The 24,424-nt window shown below is 38.8% G+C and overlaps 1 protein-coding gene across 4 annotated transcripts in view; it reads left to right on the forward strand.

Annotated features, from left to right (window-relative positions):
- INTS7 (integrator complex subunit 7) overlaps window positions 1-24,424 on the forward strand; it is a 97,627-nt gene that overhangs the window by 59,273 nt on the left and 13,930 nt on the right. For 2 of the 4 annotated variants that reach the window (XM_054457513.2, XM_054457522.2), the window contains 5 exons: window positions 69-206; window positions 1,418-1,624; window positions 12,432-12,626; window positions 13,162-13,265; window positions 14,648-14,716. In XM_054457513.2, coding sequence (XP_054313488.1) covers window positions 69-206; window positions 1,418-1,624; window positions 12,432-12,626; window positions 13,162-13,265; window positions 14,648-14,716 — 713 coding nt within the window. The remainder of the gene's footprint in view (window positions 1-68; window positions 207-1,417; window positions 1,625-12,431; window positions 12,627-13,161; window positions 13,266-14,647; window positions 14,717-24,424) is intronic. The other 2 variants (XM_063672257.1, XM_054457546.2) reach the window with 1 other exon arrangement.

Genomic DNA, 24,424 nt, shown 5'->3' on the forward strand with positions numbered 1-24,424 from the left:
GGGTAGGTTATCAATGACACTGAATAAAATTAAATGATTTTCTTGGTTTTCTTCTTGCCCAATGTTAGGTGAGTTTGGCTACTGTGATTTTTGTTGCAAGTCAGAAAGCATTGTCTGTGGAAAGTAAGGCAGTAATTAAGCAGCAGCTTGAAAGTGTCTCCAATGGATGGACTGTATACCGTATTGCCAGACAGGCTTCCAGAATGGTATGTGTTACCCTTCTGAGTGAACTGGGTTGCTGGAAATGTCAGGTCATGTATCTTCAATTGTATGATTATTAGTTGTAGTCAAAACTAAAATAAAGATGGAAGTACCTTTTAGTCATGGGTTCTGAAGATGAGGAAGGAAAGGACCTGATTTTTAACTTTTATCATAAAAGAATGGCATCTATGTTGTTGGCATTAGTAATGAGGAAGTTAAAATGTGGGCCCTTTCTGGCTGTAGGTTGTTAGTGCCACTTTCATTTTGCTCTGTATTGTTATAACCAAGGCCACCTACCACCCGCTGTTTCTATCTTCCTCTCTCAGTATACCACATCTTTGTTCCTGTCCCCAACCTTGTCATTCTTAAGTAGAAATGGGAAAGCTTTAGTATGCTGTACTCTTGTCAGCCATATGGAAAGCCTAACAAGTTTTATTAATTTTGTTTGAGAGGAAATAGAAACCTTGGTTAGTACAGAAATCCTGGCCAGGTGGGGTGGCTGATGCATGTAATCCCAGTACTTTGTGAGAGGCCAAGGTGGGCAAATCTCTTGAGGCCAGAAGTTTGAGACCAGCCTGGCTGACATAGCAAAAGCCTGTCTCTACTAAAAATAAATTAAAAAAAAAAAATCCTTGGGGATAAGTCCAGAGACCAAAGTTTGAGGAAGCATTACTCTAGGTGATTGAAGTGCATGTTCTTAATTTTATGTTGCTTCTCAAATGGGGGAGAAGCACACACTCTTGGCAGGACAATTCTTCATTATACTGTTCTGTCCCAAGCATTGCAGGACATTGAGTATCCCTGGCCCCAGGCATTAAATGGTATTCACATTTCTCCCTACAACTATGCCTTCTCCCCTGGGGTTTCTCTCACCCACTAAATAGTTCATCTAGAATAACATAAAAAAGTATTTATACTTCCTGTATTTTGGGCTAAAGTTCTAGACTTGGTTTATAGTTAATTCCATTTATTTTCTCTTTCGGAGCTGTTTTAGTAAAGAATTTCAAGCATTATGTTACATAAAAGCAACTCAGCTTATTTTCTCTGAGGAAATATTTAGACAGAGTCTCAGAGAATTACATAATAATGAGGAATGATTGTTCAGACTTATCCAAGGTTTAGGTTTCTCTTTTAGCTGCTGCATCAACTCTTTCAAATGTAAGAATCTCACCATGTGCTCCTTCTATTCTTTTTTCTTTTCTTTTTTTGTTTTTAGGGTAATCATGACATGGCCAAAGAGCTTTATCAGAGTTTGCTGACTCAGGTTGCCTCAGAACACTTCTACTTCTGGCTAAATAGTTTGAAGGAGTTTTCACATGCAGAACAGTGTCTCACTGGGTTGCAAGAGGAAAATTATAGTTCAGCACTTTCTTGCATTGCTGAATCTTTAAAATTCTATCACAAAGGGATTGCTTCTTTAACAGTAAGTCCTCTTAATTCACCTTTGGTGGTGATGATTTGTGTGAGAGTTCTCTCCCTTCTCTTTTTGGATTGTCCTATTTCAGCTAACTTGAGAAACCTGCTGATGTGAAATAGGTCATAGAAATAAACCCTTAACCTTTTCCCCCTTTTAACCTTCTTAGATTGATAAAAGTTTATCACTTTCTTGTTATAAAGAACTGGGTACCACATGTGAAGAGGATTGCTGAATCCATGCAGAATGGGTAAGTGGTGTGTAGCTAGGATCCTCCCTCTACAGACTTACTAGTAAGACTCCAGCCTGTGTGCATCAGTACCACCATCAAACATAAACCCCTGACCTCATCTCATACCTGGCAGCTACTGACTAAGTAACTAGAGTTTCTTGCTTTATAGATAAAGAGAAATTATCAAAGATTCTAGTGTCCCACTTTTTATCTCTCTGTGGTATCCTCCTACTCCACATTAACCATTAGCTAGCTACAATTTCTATTATCTCTGCCAAGAAAATGAAACGGTTGCAAAGAGATCCTTATGTTTCCTTGAAATTAGTTATATTCCTAAGTAGGAACTTATTCCCTAAAATCAGCATTTTTTTGGATTAATGCAAGGGCTTTTTCCCTTTAAAAGTAAAGAAGTTATATAATCAACATTAAACATTTTAAAAATACTGTCACATGACTTTAAAAATTGTATATATTGAGACGGGACCATAAAACTTTTGGTACCTGTTTACGTACATTTATAACATATCTAAAATATTTTGAATGGTGGGCTATCTCAAAAGAAATGTTTCAAAGTAGAAAAAACAGGTGTCACTAAAGAGAATATTCAGACTACTGTGAGGCACATATATTTTGAAGTATTTTTTATATATATATATATTCTGGGAAGAGATTGTTGTTTCCTATATTAGGCTAATAAATGCCTCAGAAAATTAAAAAATATAATTACTGGTTCAGATCAATAGAACTATTTCATTTTCTAGTTTATGTGGAGCAGAAAATTGTTAATTATTTAGTACCATTAAGTGGTAAGAACTTTGAACAGACAGGCTTACAAAACAGTGTGAGGCAGATGGAATTAATTTTATGAAAAATTCTGTTGAATATTTCATACTTGTTTAATGATTTGTGTGGTATGTGTATTTAATGAGGCTTGACAATAATTAAGGATTGAATTCTGATACAGGAAGAAAGCACTTGATTGACAGAGAGGAGACCTTGTCTTAGTCTTGGTTCTGCCATTAACACAGTGTGACTTTGGGTGGGTCATTGGGCCTCAGATATTCTCCTTTTGAAATGGAGTTATTTTATTGAACAGATCATAAACACTTGGTATGTGTCAAACACTGTTTTTAGGGTTAAGAAAAACAGGAAATAATTCTTCACTTGAGTGTAGTCTACAGGGGAAGGTAGTATGATCCTCAGAGTTGTTGGAAACTTCCCACAACTCTGATTGTACTGTATACTCTCAGGGTTTTTTTGAGGACTTTTTTTATTTTTATTTTTTAACCTGTTCATTTGGTAAGTGTGGATTTGACAATTGCTTTCTATCTTTTTAACTGAGTAAATATGAGCATGGGCTGCCACTTTTAACTTACTGATGTGAATGATCCATACCTAAGATTGTACAGCTTTGAGGATCATGCTTTTTATCTGCTTCAGCCACACTAAACAGGAGAAGTTCAAAATTCTTTGTTTATGGAGACCCGATAGCAAAGTTAGGTGTTTAATTTCTCAATACAATGATTAATGATAGAGTTGTCTTATTTCTTAGGAATAAAAATTATAAAAAGTGTTTATATTAGCTTTCTGTGCTGTGTAACAAATTACTACAAGTTTAGTGGCTTAAAACAATACCTATTTATTATTTCACAGTTTCTGTGGGTCAGAAGTTGAGGCATAGGCCAGGCGTGGGGGCTCATGCCTGTAATCCCAGTACTCTGGGCGACCAAGATGAGAGGATCACTTGAGCCCAGGAGTTTGAGACCAGCCTGTGCAATGTTGGAAAACCCCGTCTCTACAAAAAAAAATTTAAAAATTAGCCGGGCGTGGTGGCATGCGCCTGTGGTCCCAGCTACTCAGGAGGCTGAAGTGGGAGAATCACCTGAGCCTGGGAAGAGGAGGTTGCAGTGAGCTGAGATTGTGCCACTGCACTCCAGCCTGAGACTCTGTCTCAAAAAAAAAAAAAAAAAAAGTAGCAGTAGTAGTCCAGGCATGGCTTAGCGGGGTCCTCTGCTCATGGTATCACAAAATTGCAATCAAGGTGTCTGTGAGGGCCAGTCTCAGATATCTGAGGCTCAAGGAAGCTCAGGGTCCTGTTCTAAGATCATGAATTTGTTGCAGAATGTATTTCCTTGCACCTGAAAAACTTGTGGAAACTGGTTCTTCCAGACCAGCAAGAGAATCTCTCACCCTCTTTTAATGGCCTCAACTGATTAGATCCAGTTCGCTCAGAATGATCTCCCTTTCTACTAATATAAAGTCAATTCATTAGGGACCTAAACTACATCCTCAAAATCTCATCACTTTTGCCATATTCCATTAGTTAGAAGCAAGTTTTGGGTGCTATCCACCTTCAAAAGAAGATGTTGTAGGTTTAGTATTCCTTAATGTAAAATGCTTGGAACCAGGAGTGTTTTGTATTTTGAGGTTTCTTTGGATTTTGGAATATTTGCATTATGCCAGTTGAGCCTCCCTAATTCAAAATTTGAAATGCTCCAATGAACATTTCCTTTGAACATCATGTCAGTTTCAGATTTTGGAGCAATTCAGAATTTGGATCATTTCAGATTTTAGGTTTTCAAACTAGTGATATTCAGCCTGCCCAAGGTGTGGATACCAGGGAACTTGAAACAGAGGAACCAACTTAGCGTTCTTCCTACAATAGTTTTTTTTTAATCATTTAATTTTTGTTATTAAGTATTGAATAGGCATAATATCTACACATGTATTATGTAGGGCATAAAAAAATACAACAAATATCCAAACATCCAGTTAGAAAATAGGACATTACCATTGCCTTTTAAAATTCTTATATGCTTGTGAATAATACCCTGGGTCACATAGCAAGACACTGTCTCCTAAAAAAAAAAAAAAAAAAGTAAAATTCTTATGTGCACCTCCACATTTGTATACTGTTTCCTTTCCACAAAGGTAACAGTACTTTGCATCTTGTGTTTACTGTTCCATTGCCTTTCTTTATAAATTTTTCTTTTTCTTTTTCTTTTCTTTTTTTTTTTTGAGACTGAGTTTCACTGTTGTCACCAGGCTGGAGTGCAGTGGCACGATCTTGGCTCACTGCAACCTCCACCTCCCAGGTTCAAGTGATTCTCCTGCCTCACCCTCCCAAGTAGCTGGGATTACAGGTGCTCTCCACCATGGCTGGCTAATTTTTGTATTTTTAGTAGAGACAGGGTTTCACCATGTTCGCCAGACTGGTCTCGAACTCCTGACCTAAGGTGATCCACCCACCTTGGCCTTCCAAAGTGCTGGCATTACAGGCGTGAGCCCAATGCCTGGCCTTTCTTTATAATTTCAACATGCTTTTTTGTAACTCTAAACAAAGTTCTGTTTTATGTTGCTTGTTTTTGAATTTTATGTAAAAAGGAGTCATATTTTTCTTTGACTTGCTTTGATCATCTAAATTATTTCCTAAGAGATTCATCTGTTTTGTTGCAGGAAGCTGTAGGTCAATTTCCCTGCCATATAGTCTTGCATCATAAGAATGTACATCAATTTATTTTCCCACTCTAGTGTTGATAAGCATTTTGATTTTTCCAGTTTCTTGCTGTTACCAACATACTGCTCTGAACATTCTTGTACATATCTTTTGAGGCACTTACTGCAAAGGTTTCTCTAGGACAGTGGTTCTCAACCAGGGATGGTTTTATCCTCCAGGGGATATTTGGCAGTATCTGGAGCCTTTTTTGGTTATCACCACTTGCCCAGTTGTTACTGGTATTTAGTGCAGAGGGAATGCACAGGAGAGCCCTCCTCAACAAAGAATTTATTCAGTTCAGAATGTCAGTAGTACTCAGGTAGAAAAAAACCCTTCTCTAGGGCAGTGCACCTCACTCGGAGCTGTGTATCTGCCCCTTGCTCCAATTTGGAAGTGTGTGTGGATGTTTCTTTTTGTCACAGTGATGGAGAGTTGGGAAGCATTGCTACTGGCAGTAATGGTCAGTGGCTAAATACCTGATCTCCTCAATGCTAAGAATACTCCTGTTCCTGTTCCTGCACTCCTGTTCCTGTTTACTCCTGTTTGCTGTAAGATATACCTGGGAGTGGAATTGCACAGGTTATGTGCATCTTTAAATTGACTAGCTAATACCAGTTTTTCCCCAGTGGCTTTACAAATTTAAAGTCCTCCCAGCAGTGTATAAGAGTTCCTATTGCCATACATTTGTCTCTTTGTCTGGTAGGTTCTAAAGCTTATGATTGACTTTTCCCAGATTACTAATACAATTAGACATTTGTTTCATATGTTTGACCATTTGTGTTTTATTTTCTGTGAAGTTCCTTTTGAAGATTTTTGCTCATTTTCCTACTAGTTTTTATGTCTTTTTCTTACTGGTTTATAAGAGTACTTTATATGTTCTGGATACTAATCTTTTGTTATATGAAATGCAGATATTATCAGATTTGTGGCTTTTTTCCTGCTTTTTATGTTCTGATGAATAGCAGTTTTTAGTTTTAATGTAGTCTGAGATACCCATCTTTTTTTTTATGGTGTGTGTTTTGTTTGTGTTGAGATTTTTCTCTACTCCATGCCCATTCCAGTTACTACCTTCACCTTTCTCCCAAGAAGTAGTGACTATTTTGATTTCTAAAACTATGGCTTAGTTTTGCCTTGTTTTCTAACATTATTTAACACATGCAGTATTATTCCTTTGATTCTAGCTTTTTTTAGCTCAGCACTGTCTGTATGATTCATTCATGTTTTCTGTTGTATATAGCAATTGTTCATTTATTTTTATTGCTGCAGGGTATTCCATTGGATGACTATTATACAGTCTGTTTAGCATTTCATTGTTGAGGAATATTTGGGCTATTTCCACTTTGGGCTGTTAAGAATAAGTCAGTTATGAACATTCTTATACATGACTTTTGATATAGGTGTACTTTTCTTCTAGGTGGTAGTGCCTCATCATAGGACATGCTTAGGTTCAGCTTTAGTAGGTAACTGCTAACCAATTGCCCATGTTGGTTTCCAGTTTAACCAGTACTGTGTGCAAATGCCTTTTGGGTTTTGTAGTACTTTCTGAATGTATGGCTTGATGACTGATCAGTTTTGGAATATTTGGCCATTATCTCTCTCCTTTTTTTTTTTTTTTTTTTTTTTTTGAGACAAGGGTTTCAATCTGTTGCCCAGGCTGGAGTACAGCAGCGTGATCATAGCTCACTACAGCCTCAAACTCTACCACTGCACCCGGCTAATTTTTTTTTTTATTTTTGGTAGAGATGGGGGTCTCGCTTTTTTGCCCAGGCTGGTCTTGAACTCCTGACCTCAAGCCAGCCTCCCATCTCATGCTGGGATTACAGGCATGAACCACTGTACCTGGCTGTTACTTCTTTAGATATTGCTTCTGTCCCTTTTTCTTTCATTTAGGACTCCAGTTCCACCTGCATTAATCCTTTTTACCAAGTCTAATATATCTCTTACATTCTCTTCTCCATTTTCCATCTTTTTATCTCTCTGCATTTCCCTCTAGATGTTTTCTCCTGTCCTATGTCCTATGTTCTAGTTCATTAATATTTTCACTGTTTAATCTGCTGTTAAACCCATTCATTACATTCTTAATTTCATTTATTAATATAAGTAGTGGCAAAAATCATACTTTTGCACTAACCTAATATATGTTTTTAGTCCCAGAATTTCCATTTGGTTATTTTATATTTTCCACTTTTCAACTAGGTTTCTCCATCTTGTCATTTAATTTTTAACATGTTAATCATAGTTATTTTAAAGTTCATATCTGATAGCTCTGCTATCTGGATCTGTTGTCGTTTGTGTTTTTTACTTTTCTTCCCCTCTTGGTTTGGGGAGTTTCGTCATTTTTGTATGTTTGGTTATTTTATTTTTTCCCAACATGCCAGCACTGTCTTTCCAGCTCTGTCGCCCAGGCTAGAGTGCAGTGGCGCAATCTTGGCTCACTGCAACCTCCGCCTCCCGGGTTCAAGCGATTCTCCTGCCTCAGCCTCCCTAGTAGCTGGGATTTACAGGTGTGCGCCACCATGCCCTGCTAATTTTTTTGTATCTTTGGTAGAGACAGGGTTTCACCATGTTGGCCAGGCTAGTCTCGAACTGTTGACCTTGTGATCTGCCTGCCTCGGCCTCCCAAAGTGCTGGAATTACAGGTGAGAGCCACCGCTCCCAGCCGCTTGGTTATTTTTTAATTGAATTTTGGACAGTGTGTTTGAAAAATGGTAGGTATTACATTATAAGAGCCATAAATTATTTTTCCTTTCTTTTGACAGGCGCTTAGTGTACAGTTAGATCACCTTAATTCAGCCAAGGATTGAACTGATTCAAAGCTAGGCTTCAGTTCTTGTGAGGGCCAGCATATTTTTGGGTTCTCCTGATTCCTAGGGTGTAGTTCTTTGAGGTTACAGCAGAAAGCCTGAATGAAGTATTTTCCACAGTCCTTTCTAGTTTTATGAGACTGCTGAAAGCTCTGCTCAGCTTTTCAGTAGCAGTTTTCAAATTAGCTTATGTCAGGGCTACCTTTTTGGGTTTCCCTTCTTTTCATGATTTTGGCTGCACAGGTCCTTATAACCTTAGTAGTTCTTCATTGCTTTCACATAGATACTTTTAATATTTTGTTCCATTTTCCCAGTTGGTCTTAGTAGGAGGGCTGGTTTAATCTAGTTTCTCCTAGCTTTACGCTTGGCTTATTCTTTTAAAAACTGACCTTATGCTAAGTGAAATAAGCCAGTCACAGAAGACATATACTGTATGAGTCCACTTATATGATATCTAAAGTAGTCAAATTCATAGAAATAGACAGTAGAATAGTGGTTGCCAGGGGCTTGAGGCAAGGGGAAAGGGGGAGTTTGTTGTTTAATGAGTTAAAGTTTCAGTTCTGCAAGATGAAAAAAGTTCTGGAGACCTCTTTCACAGTAATAGCTTATCAGGTAGCTTTTTTCCAGCTATATTGGTTTCTTTAGCTAGCTCTGTTTAGAAAACAGTATATGTAATACAAATTAGAAATTCAGTGAAATAGTATTAGTTATATGCATGTTTAACACACATTTAACTGTATATGTTTAGCAAAAAAAAAAAAGACTATTTGGATAGTGGAGACAATTCTGCCAGCCGTTCTTCTCAATTAGCTTATACCCCAGAATGAGCATTAGAAAACAATTCTGAGTTTGTTGTTCCTTCATCTGGCTATGTTGAAATAACTGGAAATAACTCATTCCTGAGGAATTTTCAAGGGTAATTTTGATTATACACAATGTTTGCTTTATCTCCTGATGTTAGAACCCAACCTCTGTTTAAGCTTTAGCCCCAGTGGCAAGAAAAGGAAATGAGATCCCTTTATTTCTCGCTGGCATTATTCATACTTCTATGGTCCCAATTTTATTTCTTATACATCTCCCATTGTTATTGAATGATATTACCCTTTAAATAAGAGTCTTTGACCTTTATTACAAATCTGTCTCTTTCTGTGTTCTTTTTGAACACAAGTACTGTATGTAACACTGCTTTCCTTCAGTATAGCGTGGTCTAGGATGGCACAATCAATTTCAAGGTTATCATCAATCAAATATTTCTTGTTAGAGATAAATCCAGTGTAGCAGCAGATCTCCTTTACTACAACATCTTGCTTCTCTTTCAGTTTTGTAATGTGTGTTAGAACAATATTGCCAGTATTTTTTGTCTGTTAAGTTGGTCGGTAGTATTTATGTAACAGTATCACATACACTTACTTGTACCCCTGTCCCTTCTAAAGTTGCTGAGAAACATAAATTTAAAATAGCAAGTAGCAGCATAAGAGGCAGAAGAGGTGAGGGGGTTTATCTTCCTATAACAGTGAATCAGATCTCATCCAAGAAATTAAAAACAATTTAAGTAGTCTCTTTAACGTCCTAATCTGTGCTGTTTCGTGATTACAACAAAATACTTCTGAAGGTCGAAAACCACAGAATTAAATATATTGAATATAGTTATTACCTCTACCTTATATAAAATGTTTCATCAAGGGCCTTTGCAGTTTGAGAGGAATGCTAGAGCAAGCATACATTCTTAAAAAGGATACGCTTTTACACTGTTAGTGGGACTGTAAACTAGTTCAACCATTGTGGAAGACAGTATGGTGATTCCTCAAGGATCTAGAACTAGAAATACCATTTGACCCAGCCATCCCATTACTGGGTATATACACAAAGGATTATAAATCATGCTGCTATAAAGACACATGCACACTTTTTATTGCAGCACTATTCACAATAGCAAAGACTTGGAACCAACCCAAATGTCCATCAGTGTTAGACTGGATTAAGAAAATGTGGCACATATACACCATGGAATACTATGCAGCCATAAAAAATGATGAGTTCATGTCATTTGTAGGGACATGGATGAAGCTGGAAACCATCATTCTGAGCAAACTATCACAAGGACAGAAAACTAAACACCACGTGTTCTCACTCATAGGTGAGAATTGAACAATGAGAACACTTGGACACAGGGTGGGGAACATCACACACTGGGGCCTGTCATGGTGGGGGGAGGGGGGAGGGATAGCATTGGGAGATACACCTACTGTAAATGATGAGTTAATGAGTCCAGCACACCAACATGGCACATGTATACATATGTAACAAACCTGCACATTGTGCACAAGTACCCTAGAACTTATAGTTAAAAAAAAAAAAAGTATACGGAGAGTGGTTTACTAATTTGTAGAGTAAAATGTGAATGCCACCAAATAATAAAACAGATCATTTGATACTTAATAGTAGAGATGGCCATGCTAAGGTCAATATGAGGTAAAATTGGCCAGATAATATTGTAACTGACTTCTAGAACCCCCAAATCATGTCTGGCTCTTTTGCTAAAAGACTAATTAATGTGAGATAGTATCTAAGAAACAGCATCAACGTGTTTTAAGTGGGTCATGTCATAGAGGAAAATTTTCAGTATGCCTCCGTTTATTGTTAAATTAGCACATTTTTAGTATATGCCTTTTGTTAAAACTACATAGTGCTAGGATCTCCACTAGGACAGTTGCCAAATAGTTAAAGGTTTTCTTAGTTCTCTGCCCACCCTGGCTTGCCTTACCATTTACCTTTTCTACCTAGCTAATGCTACCCAAGACTTACCCCTGATACCCCTCCGTCCTCAATGAAACTTATTTGTGTGTTACAACCTCTTCTTCCTTGGTGTCTTCTCTGTGCTTTCTGAAGTGTCTACTCAGAAATTATTTTTAAAATTAATCTGGGCTACAGGAGTTTGAGGCCAGCCTGAGCAACATAGTGAGACCCCGTCTCTACAAAAAAAATTAGCCGGGCACAGCCAGGCGCAATGGCTCTCACCTGTAATCCCAGCACTTTGGGAGGCTGAGGCGGGCGGATCATGAGGTCAGGAGATCGAGACCATCCTGGTTAACACGGTGAAACCCCTTCTCTACTAAAAATACAAAAAATTAGCCAGGCGTGTTGGCAGGCGCCTGTAGTCCCAGCTACTCGGGAGGCTGAGGCAGGAGAATCGCTTGAACCCGGAAGACGGAGCTTGCAGTGAGCCGAGATCGTGCCATTGCACTCCAGCTTGGGCAACAAGAGCGAAACTCTGTCTCAAAAAAAAAAAATTAGCCGGGCATGGTGGTGCACACCCTTAGTCCCAGCTACTCGGGAAACTCAGGTGGGAGGATAATTTGAGCCCAGGAAGTTGAGGCTGCAGTGAGACATGATTGCGCCACTGCACTCCGGCCTGGGTGATAGAATGATACCCTGTCTCAAAAAAAAAAAAAAAAAAGAAAAAAAGAAATTTGGGCTACCAGTGGAAGAGGGTAACTGTGAGTCAGTGTCCATTTTTTAAAAACAGTGACTGTCTAGAAACATATTCCTCCTGCCCTTATCTTTCTTTTTCTTTCTGCCCCCAACTTTTCATGGTTCCAGTGATGGGAATTTCAGATTAGGAAGGTAGGAAGGTAATAGGGGATTTTGGGGGATGATAATGTCCTTGAAGCATCCCTTATGTTATTATCTTCTTTTTTTTTTTTTTTTTTTTGAGACAGAGTCCTGCTCTGTCGCCCAGGCTGGAGTGCAGTGGCGCGGTCTCCGCTCACTGCAAACTCCGCCTCCCGGGTTCATGCCATTCTCCTGCCTCAGCCTCCCGAGTAGCTGGGACTACAGGCACCCGCCACAACGCCCAGCTAATTTTTTTGTATTTTTAATAGAGACGGGGTTTCACCATGTTAGCCAGGGTGGTCTTGATCTCCTGACCTTGTGATCCGCCTGCCTTGACCTCCCAAAGTGCTGGGATTACAGACGTGAGCCACCGCGCCCGGCCGTGATTATCTTCTTGATGATGTTCTTGACAACCCACATATTATGGGGTCTTTGTGAATGTAGGCAGTAAGGAACCTTCGAATAGTGATTGTACATACAGTTTTTCAGAGCTGGTGTTTAATAACAGTGTTTTTCATTCTAATATTACATTATTCTTTTTATCATTTAGGTCTTTATCTATCAGTGTTTTTAGAGAACTACTGCACTTGACCACAAACTGATAAATACTTGGTACTGCCCCATCTCACTGTTCTGTTTACTTTGTCTTAAATATCTTTTTTTTTTTTCCAGGCAGCTAGTACACCACTGAATCCTTTAAGCTTTCAATGTGAATTTGTAAAACTCAGGATTGACCTTTTACAAGCCTTCTCTCAACTTATCTGTACTTGTAATAGCCTGAAGACAAGCCCACCACCTGCAATTGCCACAACTATTGCCATGACCTTAGGAAATGACCTCCAGAGGTGTGGTCGCATCTCCAATCAGGCATGTCTTAACTTTCAGTGCATTTTTTATTTACACTTTAGAGGTTTTTGAAGTTATAAGATGAAAAGTTGTGAAATATAAAATCAGTGGTTTGACTCAGACATTATCATAAATATTTATTAACTCAACTGTCTGGCTAAAAAATAGGCTGATGTGTTATTAGAATGATAAAGTGATTCGTGGTATCTCAGTGGGTGCTACATATTTCTATAAAGAGAAAGGATGTAGATTTTTTTAAAAACTTGAGAATGTTTATAACTAAATTATTTTAGTGGAACTCGAAGAAGCTAAAATACAAATGTTTTTGTTTCTATATGTCATATGTAATAATCTTGTGAACATGTATAGTTTCATTTGCCATTTTTGTTTTTATTTAACAAAGTTTATGAAAATGAATGGAATGACAATGAAAAGACGGCCGTATTTTTTTTTTGAATTGTTATTGTTTGAAGGTGCTTTTTTATGTTTTGGTTTTTGTGTTGTTTATACAATAATGATAGCATGTTTGTTTGTCATAATTGATTTTTTTTAATAGATGAAACAGTCCATGGAAGAATTTCGAAGCCTTGCTTCTCGATATGGGGATCTTTACCAGGCATCTTTTGATGCTGACTCAGCAACTTTGAGGAATGTTGAACTGTATCCCAAGCTTGCCCTAGTACTTCTTGTTCTTTTTGGAAGTATTATTTTAAATACTGACTACCTCTGATATGCTTACCTACAAAATACATTGTTAAATAACCCTACAAATTTATTATATAGTTTCCCCTTTAAAATATATAAGCAGAATAATCTTACTTTTTAACTTTACCCAGGATTTTAACAAAAAATAGTGACTTGAAGGTGTCTTTTTTATATCCAGAAAGAGCATCCGAAGCAACATCCAAAGCCAGTGTTGCTTACCTGTGCTCACTTGAGCTACAACAGACAACACAACACATTTTCCCACCAAAGAACATGTGTTTCACCTCACCTTTCTTTGTGGCCAACAGTCCTAGTTTTTATCACCTTTATTAATGATCTCTTCAGTAGCATTAGTTGTCACTTCTGGTTTTTTTTTTTTTTTTTGAGATGGAGTCTCACTCTGTTGCCCAGGCTGGAGTGCAGTGGCATGATCTTGGCTCACTGCAACCTCTGCCTCCTGGGTTCAAGCGATTCTCCTGCTTCAGCCTCCCTAGTAGCTGGGATTACAGGCACGTGCCACCACAACCTGGCTAATTTTTATATTTTTAGTAGAGACAGGGTTTCACCATGTTGGCCAGGCTGGTCTCAAACTCCTGGCCTCAAGTGATCTACCTAAAAGTGCTGGGATTATAGGCGAGAGCCACCGTGCCCAGCCGGGTCGTCACTTTTAAACCCTTCCTAAGTTCTCCATATTTTCTTATTAGCAACTTCAAATCACTTTTGAAAGGAAGGAATAGAAATTCTTTTTTTAAGTTGTAGGACTTACCAATCAGTAGTTCTTGGCTTTAGTTTACTGATTGAAACCCAGTGAATGCTATGGGCCCTCTGCCCTACAAAATGCATATATGCAGAGACACCCAAAATGTGCATATAAGTTCAGGGAGTTGCCAGGCCTCTTGAGCCCTAGATTAGAAACCTCTGGGATAAAGGCTCCTTAGACCACTGTGTTTTGTTTTTGTTTTTATTTTTTTTTTAACTTTTATCAGTGAAGCCTTTATTTGCTTGTTTGTCTCAAACTCTTATGAAAAAACCCCTACATCTAAGACAGACAAAAACAGAGTTGCTGTAATTGAATCACGGGGCCTATCACTTGATTTCCTCTTCCCACAGTAGTAGCCTCTGAAGTACCCTTCTTGGAACAGAGTCTGAGGATCACTATTATAGACAATGTATATCCCTTAAAAAGAAAAGGTAGAGCCCCAGACCATTTGAGTTGATAACATTATGATTACCTTCACTAGGCAATCATTAAATCTTGACCCTTTTAGTATTCAGGTAATAGAAACCTATAGTGGGTTTCTTCTCTATTTTCGTATGTAACCTTAACATCAATCCAGACAGCAGCAGAGCTGTTTACTGATATCTCATGCAATAGAAGCCCTGATTTTGGATCCAGAATCAGCAAGGTAATTCTAATATTAATAATAGTTGATGTTATGGAACATTTTCTATACATTGTCTTACCTAATCATCAGAAGACTATTTTGGAGCTAGTATTATGGAAGTAAAAACAAAGCGGAAGAATTCTTCCGGCATTTTTTGCGAGTCACATAACTAGTGACAAAACATAGATTTTCTGACTCTGTTATCTACTTACCTCCTGCCTCCTGTTTTCGAAAAGTTAACATGGAAAGATAACTGGGAAAACATTCTTTGAATATGAGCAATTTCTTCTTGTATATTATAATTATACTATGAAAAATTGAGTTAATTATACAATTAAACTTGAACTTGAGATTTTTTTCCTTTGGCTTCTTAAACCAAAATATCCCTGGTTTTGCTCTTTTAAATTTTTCCCCTCCCCCAATAACTAATTATTCAAAATAGTTGTTTTCATTAAAGAATGATTCCTTTTTCTTCCTATTATAGTATTCTCTTTTGGAATATGCATTTTCTTTCTTTTTTAACTTCTAAGTTCAGTGTTACATGTGCAGGTTTGTTATTTAGGTAAACTCGTGTCACTGGGGTTTGTTGTACAAATGATTTCATTGCCCAGATTTTAAGCTTAGTACCCAATAGTTATTTTTCTGGTCCTCTTTTTCCTCCCACCTTCCACCCTCAGGTAGGCCCCAGTGTGTGGTGTTCCCCTCTATGTTTCCATATGTTATCATTTATCTTCCACTTCTAAGTGAGAACATGTGGTATTTGGTTTTCTGTTCCTGCGTTAGTTTGCTAAGGATAATAGCTTCCAGCTCCATCCATCTTCCTGCCAAGGACATGATCTTCTTTTTTATGGCTGCATAGTATTTCATGATGCATATGTACCACATTTTTTTTATCTGGTCTGCCATTGATGGGCATTTAGGTTAATTCCATGTGTTTGCTATTGTGAGTAGTGCTGCAGTGAACATATGTGTGCATGTGTCTTTATGATAGAATGATTTCTATTCCTTTGGGTATATACACAGTTATGGGATTTCTTGGCTGAATGGTAGTTCTGTTTTTAGCTTTTTGAGGAATCCCCACAGTGTTTTCCACAATGGTTGAACTAATTTACACTCCCACCAACAGTGTATAAGGGTTCCCTTTTCTTTGCAACATCACCAGCATCTGTTATTTTTTGATGATGTAATAATAGCCATTCTGACTGGTGTGTGAGATGGTATCTCATTGTGGTTTTGATTTGCATTTCTCTAATGATCAATGATGTTGAGGTTTTTTTATATGTTTGTTGGCCATGTGTATGTTTTCTTTTGAAAAGTGTTCATGTCCTTTGCCCACTTTTTAATGGGCTTGTTTTTTTCTTGTAAATAATTCAAGTTCCTTATAGATGCTTGATATTAGACCTTTGTCAGATGCATAGTTAGAAAAATTTTCTCCCATTCTGTAGGTTGGTTGTTTAATCTGTGGATAGTTTCTTTTGTTGTGCAGAAGCTTTTTAGTCTTATTAGATCCCATTTGTCAATTTTTGCTTTTGTTGCAATTGCTTTTGGCATCTTTGTCATGAAATCCTTGCCCATGCCTAGTCCTGAAGGTTGTCTTCCAGGGTTCTGTCATTTTGGGTTTTACATTTAAGTCTTTAATCTATCTTGAGTTGATTTTTGTCTGTGGTGTAAGGAAGGGGCCCAGTTTCCATCTTCTGCATATGACATCGGTTATCCCAGCACCATTTATTGAACAGGAAGTCCTTTCCCTATTGCTTGTTTTTGTCAGCTTTGTCAAAGATCAGATCGTTGTAGGTGTGTGTGGCCTTGTTTCTGGGCTCTCTATTCTATTCCATTGGTCTGTGTGTCTGTTTGTATGCCAGTACCATGCTGTTTGGGTTACTGTAGCCCTGTAGTATAGTTTGAAGTTGGGTAGCCTGATGCCTCCAGCTTTGCTCTTTTTGCTTAGGATTGCCTTGGCTGTTTGGGCTCTTTTTGGTTCCATATGAATTTTAAAATAGTTTCTTCTAATTCTGTGAAGAATGTCGTTGGCAGTTTGATAGGAATAGCATTGAATCTATATGTTGCTTTGGGCAGTATGGCCATTTTAACAATATTGATTTCTCCTATTCATGAGCATGGAATGTTTTTTCGTTTGTTTGTGTTATCTTTGATTTCATTGAGCAGTGTTTTGCTTTCATCTCCCCAGTTAGCTATATTCCTAGGTATTTTATTCTTTTTGTGACAGTCATGAATGGGAATGCATTCCTGATTTGGCTTTCAGCTCGACTGTTGTTGGTATATAGGAATACTAGTGATTTTTTATGTTGATTTTGTATCCTGGATCTTTGCTGAAGTTGTTTATCAGCTTAAGGAGCTTGTGGGCTAAGACTATTGGCTTTCCTAGATATAGTATCATGTCTGCACACAGGGATAGTTGGACTTCCTCTCTTCTTATTTGGACGCCCTTTATTTCTTTCTCTCACCTGATTGCTGTGGCCAGGACTTCCAATACTATGTTGAATAGGAGTGGTGAGAGAGAGCATCCTTGTCTTATGACGGTTTTCAGGGGGAATGCTTCCAGCTTTTGCCCATTTGGTGTGATGTTGGCTGTGGTTTTGACGTAGGTGACTTATTATTTTGAGGTATGTTTCTTCAATTCCTAGTTTAGTCAGAGTTTTTTTTTTAATATAATAAGATACGGAATTTTATCAAAAAGCCTTTTCTGCATTGATTGAGATGATCATGTGGTTTTTGTCTTTAGTTCCATTTATGTGATGAATCACATTTATTGATTTGGATGTGTTGAACCAACCTTGCATCCCAGAAATAAAGCCTCCTTAATGGTGGTGGATAAGCTTTTTGATTTGTTGCTGGGTTCAGTTTGCCAGTATTTTTTGAGGATTTTTGCATCAATGTTCATCAGGGATATTGGCCTGAGGTTTTTGTTGTTGTGTCTCCACCAGGTTTTGGTATCAGGGTGATGCTGGCCTCGTAGATGAGTTAGGGAGGAGTCCCTCCTCCTTAGTTTTTTTGGAAAAGCTTCAGTAGGACTGGTGCCAGCTCTTCTGTGTATACCTGGTAGAGTTTGGCTGGGAATCCATCTTGTCCTGGGCTTTTTTTTGGTTGGTAGGCTGTTTATTACTGATTCAATTTCAGAACTCATTATTCGTCTCATCAGGGATCAGTTTCTTCCTGGTTCAGTCTTGGGAGAGCATGTATGTTCAGGAATTTATCCATTCCTTCTAGATTTTCTAGTTTGTGTCCATAGAGGTGTTCATATTTCTGTGGTGTCAGTGATAATATCTTCTTTGTTGTTTCTAATTGTGTTTACTTAGATCTTCTCTCTTCTTTATTAGTCTAGCCAGCTGTCCATCAAATAGATATTAATTTTTTTCAAAACACCAACTCCTGGATTTGTTGATCTTTTGAATGGTTTTTTGTGTGTCAGTCTCCAGTTCAGCTCTGATTTTGAGTATTTCTTGTCTTCTAGCTTTGGGGTTGATTTGCTCTTCATTCTCTAGTTCTTTTAGTTGTGATGTTACTTTGTAAATTGAGGTCTTTCTAACTTTTTGATGTAGGTGTTTAGTGCTGTACATTTCCTTCTTAACACTAGCTGTGTTCCAGAGATTCTGGTATGTTGTTTCTTTGTTTTCATTAGATTCAAAGAACTTCTTGATTTTTGCCTTAATTTCATTTCTTGCGAAAAAATCCTTCAGGAGCGCGTTGTTTAATTTCCATGCAATCGTATGGTTTTGAGCGATTTTCTTGTTCTTGATTTCTAATTTTATTGTGCTGTGGTCCAAGAAAGTGGTTATTATTTTCATTCTTTTGCATTTGCTGAAGATTGTTTTGTGTCCAATCGTGTGGTTGATTTTAGAGTATGTGCCATGAGATGATGATGAGAACAATGTATATTCTGTTGTTTTTGGGTGGCGAGTTCTGTAGATGTCTATCAGGTCCATTTGATCCAGTGCTGAGATTAGGTCCTGAATATCTTTGTTAATTTTCTGCCTCTATGATCTAATACTGTCATGGAGTGTTGAATTCTCCCACCATTATTGTGTGGGAGTCTAAGTCTCTTTGAAGGTCTATAAGCACTTGCTTTATGAATCTGGGTGCTCCTGTGTTGGGTGCATATATATTTAGGATAGTTAGGTCTTCTTGTTGAATTGAACCTTTTACCATTATGTAATACCCTTATCTTTTTTTTTTTTTTTTAAATCTTTGTTGATTTAAAGTCTGTTTTGTCTGATTTAGGATTGCAACTGCTGCTTTTTTCTATTTTTCATTTGCTTGGTAGGTTTTTCTCTATCCCTTTATTTTGAGCCTATGGATGTAATTAATTGCATGTGAGATGAGTCTCTTGGCATACCATTGAGTTTTGGTTCTTTATCCACCTTGCCAATCTATGCCTTGTAATCAGGGCATTTAGCCAATTTACACTAAAGGTTAGTATTGATGTATGGATTTGATCCTGTCATCATGATAGCAGCTGGTTATCATGCAGGCTTGTTTGTGTGGTTGCTTTATAGTGTCTCACTGGTCTGTGTACTTAAGTGTGTTTTTGTAGTGACTGGTCTTTCCGTTCTATATTTAGTGCTTCCTTCAGGAGCTCTAATAAGGCAGGTCTGGTGATAACAAATTCCCTCAGCATTTGCTTGTCTGAAAAAGATCGTATTTTTCTGTCACTTATGAAGCTTAGTTTGGCCGGATTTGAATTTCTTGGTTGGAATTTCTTTTCTTTAAGAATGTTGAGGCCGGGCAAGGTGGCTCATACCTGTAATCCTAGCACTTTGGGAGGCCGAGGTGGGAGGATCACTTGAGGTCAAGAGTTTGAGACCAGCCTGGCCAACATGGTAAAACCCCATCTCTACTAAAAATACAGAATTAGCCGGGCATGGTGGCACGTGCCTGTAATCCCAGTTACTCAGGAGGCTGAGGCAGGAGAATCTCTTGAACCCAGGAGGCAGAGGTTGCAGTAAGCCGAGATCGTGCCACTGCACTCCAGTCTGGGCAACAGACCAAGACTCCGTCTCAAAAAAAAAAAAAAAAAAAAAGAGTTGAATATTGGCCCACAATCTCTTCTGGCTTGTAGGGTTTCTGCTTAAAGGCTTAAAGGTCTGCTGTTAAGTCTGATGGACTTCCCTTTGTAGGTGGCCTGACCTTTCTAGCTGCCTTTTTTTTTTTTTTTTCTTTCATTGCGACCTTGGAGAATCATGATTATATGTCTCGAGAATGACCTTGTGAAGTATCTTACTGGGGTTCTCTGCAGTTCCTGAATTTGAATGTTGGCCTCTTTTTCTAGGTTGGGGAAGTTCTCGTATATGATATCCTGAAATATGTCTTCCAAGTTGCTTCCATTCTCCCTATCTCTTTCAGGACATCAGTGAGTTGTAGATTCGGTTTCTTTACATAATCCCATATTTCTTGGGGGTTTTGTTCATTCCTTTTCATTCTTTTTTCTCTATTTTGTTTTCTTTTTTCTGAGACAGAGTCTCACTGTTGGCCAGGCTGGAGTGCAGTGGTGCGATCTCAGTTCACTGCCACCTCTGCCTCCCAGGTTCAAGTGATTCTCCTGCCTCAGCCTTCTGAATAGCTGGGGTTACAGGCATGCACCACCATACCTGGCTAATTTTATTTTATTTTTAGTAAAAACCGGATTTCAACATGTTGGCCAGGCTTGTCTCAAACTCCTGATTTCAAGTGATCAACCCATCTTAGCCTCCCAAAGTGTTTTTTCTCTATTCTTGTCTTACTCTCTTATTCAGAAAGCCAGTCTTCAAGCTCTGTGATTCTTTCCACAGCTTGGTCTGCTTTGCAATTAATTTTAAGGATTGCATTATGAAATTATTGCAGTGTGTTTTTCTACTCTATCAAGTTGGTTACATTCTGTTTTATACTGGCTATTCTTGTCTGTTGGCTCCTGTATCATTTTATTGTGCTTCTTAGCTTCCTGGGATTGGGTTTTAATGTATTCCTGCTTCTTGATGATCTTCATTCCCATCCATATTCTGATTTCTGTTTCCGTAATTCCAGCCATTTCAGCCCAGTTCAGAACCCTTGCTGGAGAGTTAGTGCAGTCATTCGGAAGAAAAAAGGCATTCTAGCTTTTTGAGTTGTCAAAGTTCTTGCACTGGTTCTTTCTCATCTTTGTGGGCTGATGGTCCTTCAGTCTTTGAAGTTGCTGTCCTTTGCGTGTTTTTTTTTTTTTTTTAAATCCTATTTGATGACCTTGAGGGTTTGATTATGGTATAAGGTGGGTTTAATCAACTGGCATCATTTCCGGAAGATTTTAGGGAGCCAAGGCTCAGCTAACTCCTGGACTACCTGCTCTGGGGGACTGGTATGAGCCTCAACTTTGTTCTCTGGCTCCTTGAGGCTAGGAACTGACTGCGCTGGGTAGGGGGCCAAGGTGCTCCAGGGCCACTGGTACTATACTCCAATGGGTGGTGCCAGCCAAAGCGTTTCATTAGGATGATGGCAACAGGATCCATCCTCAGTTGCACATGCCAGCAGCAGCAACAGTAGCATAACGGGATGCACACTTGTCCACTGCGGCAGGATACTAGCAGGTCTGGGATGCTGGCCTTTGTGTGGGCCTTCACAGAAGCAGCAGAGGCAGCGCAGGTAGCTGGTGGGGTGCAGGGGAACCCTGTTGGTGACTGTGCACGCCATGGCACTAGTGGTAGTATAAGCATAGGGGCGTGGCGCTGGCAGACACAGAACTGTGTGTGCCCTCTGTGTAGGTAGAGGTAGCCACTTAGGGCAGGGGAAGGTCCACTGTTCTTCATGCCTAGTTTCACTCCCAGGGCAATGTTGGCACAGGAGCTCCAAATGCAATGGCGGTAATGCGGGGGTAATGGGGGCAGAATGCACTCACACCAGCAGCAGTGGCAGGGCAGGGTGAACGTGCACTTGTGGGGCTGGGGAGGCAAGATCTGCCCATGCACACTCAGGCAAAGCAATGTTGAGGGTGGCCATGGGCCCAGGGAAAGCTGCCAGTATGGGGAGGGAGCAGGTGAGCTGGCACATGTCCACATGCCGGGTCGCTGTGCTGGAGCTCACTACCAGTTAGGCGCAGTCCACGAGCACAGGAGCTATGATGCAGGCCCCCCAGGACACCCAAGGCTGCACTGCAAGCAGGCACAGCCAGATTGGGGCCCCAGGAGAGGCCAGATGGACTGGCCCCATCTGATCGTCAAGACTGCCCTGTAGACTTGAGGTCTGACAGTTCCCTTAGGGATAAAGTCTCCTATGGGAGCAAGTCAGCAAGTTAAGCCTAGAGGGATGGGTGCCCCTGGCCGTATTCCACTACAGATGCTCACACACCAAACCCTCTGGGCTCTGCATTGGCTAGAATACAGCCCCTAACACTTCTCTAAGCAGCCCTCTGTGCCAACTCAAGTGTCCATAGTGGTCGAGGAATCTCCTCCTGCCAGGATTCCAGAGGCCCATGGCAGTAACTGGTTGTTTTTTTGCCAGTTCAAGTCACTGTTCCCCCAGTGCGATATCCCCATGCAGGGGTCCCTCCCAGCTTCCTCCCCTTCAGCCCAGCTTCTGTGTGTTTCCTCTGTCCACCCTTAATTTCTTCCCTCTAAAGATCTGTTAGGAGAGGACCAGTCATCCTGGTCCCTTGATGGGACCAGCTGTTCCACCTGGCTGCGTCTAGTCAGCCATCTTGCCCATTTACACTATCTGTAATTTCAACCTAGTAAGGCCTGAGATTCCAATATCAGTTTCCTCAAAGAGAATATAATCAACAAAGCAGTTTAAATTTCTCTACCCAGATTGGAACAGAGGAAGAAAAAAGGCTGAAAAAATGAAGAGTCAAAGCTGGCCTGTGGGGTAATGTCATTTAGACTAATATGCGTGTAACTGGAATCCTAGAAAGAGGGAAAGGGGGAACAGAAAAATATTTAAATGGCTAAAAGTCATTTATATTTAATTAAACATATAAACCCACAGAGCCAAGAAGCTTAATGAACCTCTAGCAGGGAAAACATAAAATTATAGCAAGGCACACATAAAAATCAAATTGCTGGAAACCAATGATAAAGAGAAAAATTTTTTAAAGAGAAAGAAGATATTATTTAGAAGGGAAGAAAATATTATTTAGAAAGGAAGAAAGATCAGAATGTCTACTGATTTCTCATCAGAAATATTACAAGCCAAAAAACAAGTGGAGCAACATCTTTAAAGTCCTGGAAAAAAAAATGTTAACCTATAATTCCATATTCAGGAAAAATACCATTCAATAAATTAAGGTTAAATTAAGATATTTTCAGAACATATCTGATAAATTTTGCCATCAGCAGATCTGTACTACAAGAAATGTTAAAGGAAGTTCTTTAGGCTGAAGAAAAGTTATTTCAGATATAAACTCAGACCTACAAAACTGAGTAAGAAGGATTACAAGTGGTAAATGTTTTTTTTTTTTTAATTTTTAAAAAGATAATTGACCATTTATAGCAAAAATGATGTTTAGGAGTTTATAACATATAGAAGTAAAATATATGAAATAAGACAGCAGGGGGATATAGTAGTAAGAATCTTACATTTAGTAGTATATCATTTGACAGTAACTTCTGATAAACTGAGGGTGAATATTTTAAACTCTAGAGCAGCCACCAAGAAATAAAACAAACCAGTAGAGCCATAAAGTGGAATACTAAAATATAAAACTCCAAACTCTCTAGAAGACTACATTGGAAAACCTCTTCATGACCTTGAAATTGGTCATGATTTCTTAGGACACGAACAGCAGTTACCATAAGAGAAAAATTTGCTGAATTGGATTTAAACTTTTAAATCTGCTTTTGTTAAGATGTCATTTAAAAAATGAAAAAGGTTACGGACAGCAAGAAAATATTCTTAAAACATATTCTATCAAAAGACTTTTATTCAGACATTGTTTTATTAAGAACGCTATACAACTCGACAATCCAATTTTTCTTTCTTTTTTTTTGAGACGGACTCTCTCTCTGTCGCCCAGGCTGAAGTACAGTGGCGTGATCTCGGCTCACTGCAACCTCCTTCTCCTGGGTTCAAGCGATTCTCCTGCCTCAGCCTCCTGAGTAGCTGGGATTACAGACATGCGTCACCATGCCCAGCTAATTTTTGTATTTTTAGTGGAGTCGGGGGTTTCACCATATTGGCCAGGCTGGTCTCAAACTCCCGACCTCAGGTGATCCACCCGCCTCGGCCTCCCAAAGTGCTGGGATTATAGGCATGAGCCACCATGCCCTGCTGACAATCCAGTTTTATAAAACTGGTAAGAGTTTTGGACACTTCAAAAAAGAAGATATGTTAATATCCAATAGGCATATGAAAAGATGCTTGACATCAGTAGTCACTAGAGAAATTAAAATCACGATGAGATACTACTCCCACTAGAACAGATAAGATTAAAAAGACCTTCAATATCCAATGTTGGTGAAGATGTGGAGGAGCTTGAATTCATACTAATATGTTGTTGGGAATACAAAATGATACAGCCACTTGGAAAACTGTTTGACAGTGTCATATAAAGTTAAACATAAATTTATCATATGACCACCAATTCTATTCCTACTATTTTACCGAAGAGAAATGAAAACATGTTTCCACACAGATGTATACACAAATGTTCATAGCATCTTTATTCATAATAACAAATCTGGAAAATCCCAAGTGTCTCTCATAGGCTAATGGATAAACAAATTGTAGTATATCCACAAATGAAATACTAAGTAATAAAGATGAATGACC

The sequence above is a fragment of the Pongo pygmaeus genome, chromosome 1, assembly GCF_028885625.2.
Source record: "Pongo pygmaeus isolate AG05252 chromosome 1, NHGRI_mPonPyg2-v2.0_pri, whole genome shotgun sequence".
In the NCBI taxonomy this organism is placed as follows: domain Eukaryota; kingdom Metazoa; phylum Chordata; class Mammalia; order Primates; family Hominidae; genus Pongo; species Pongo pygmaeus.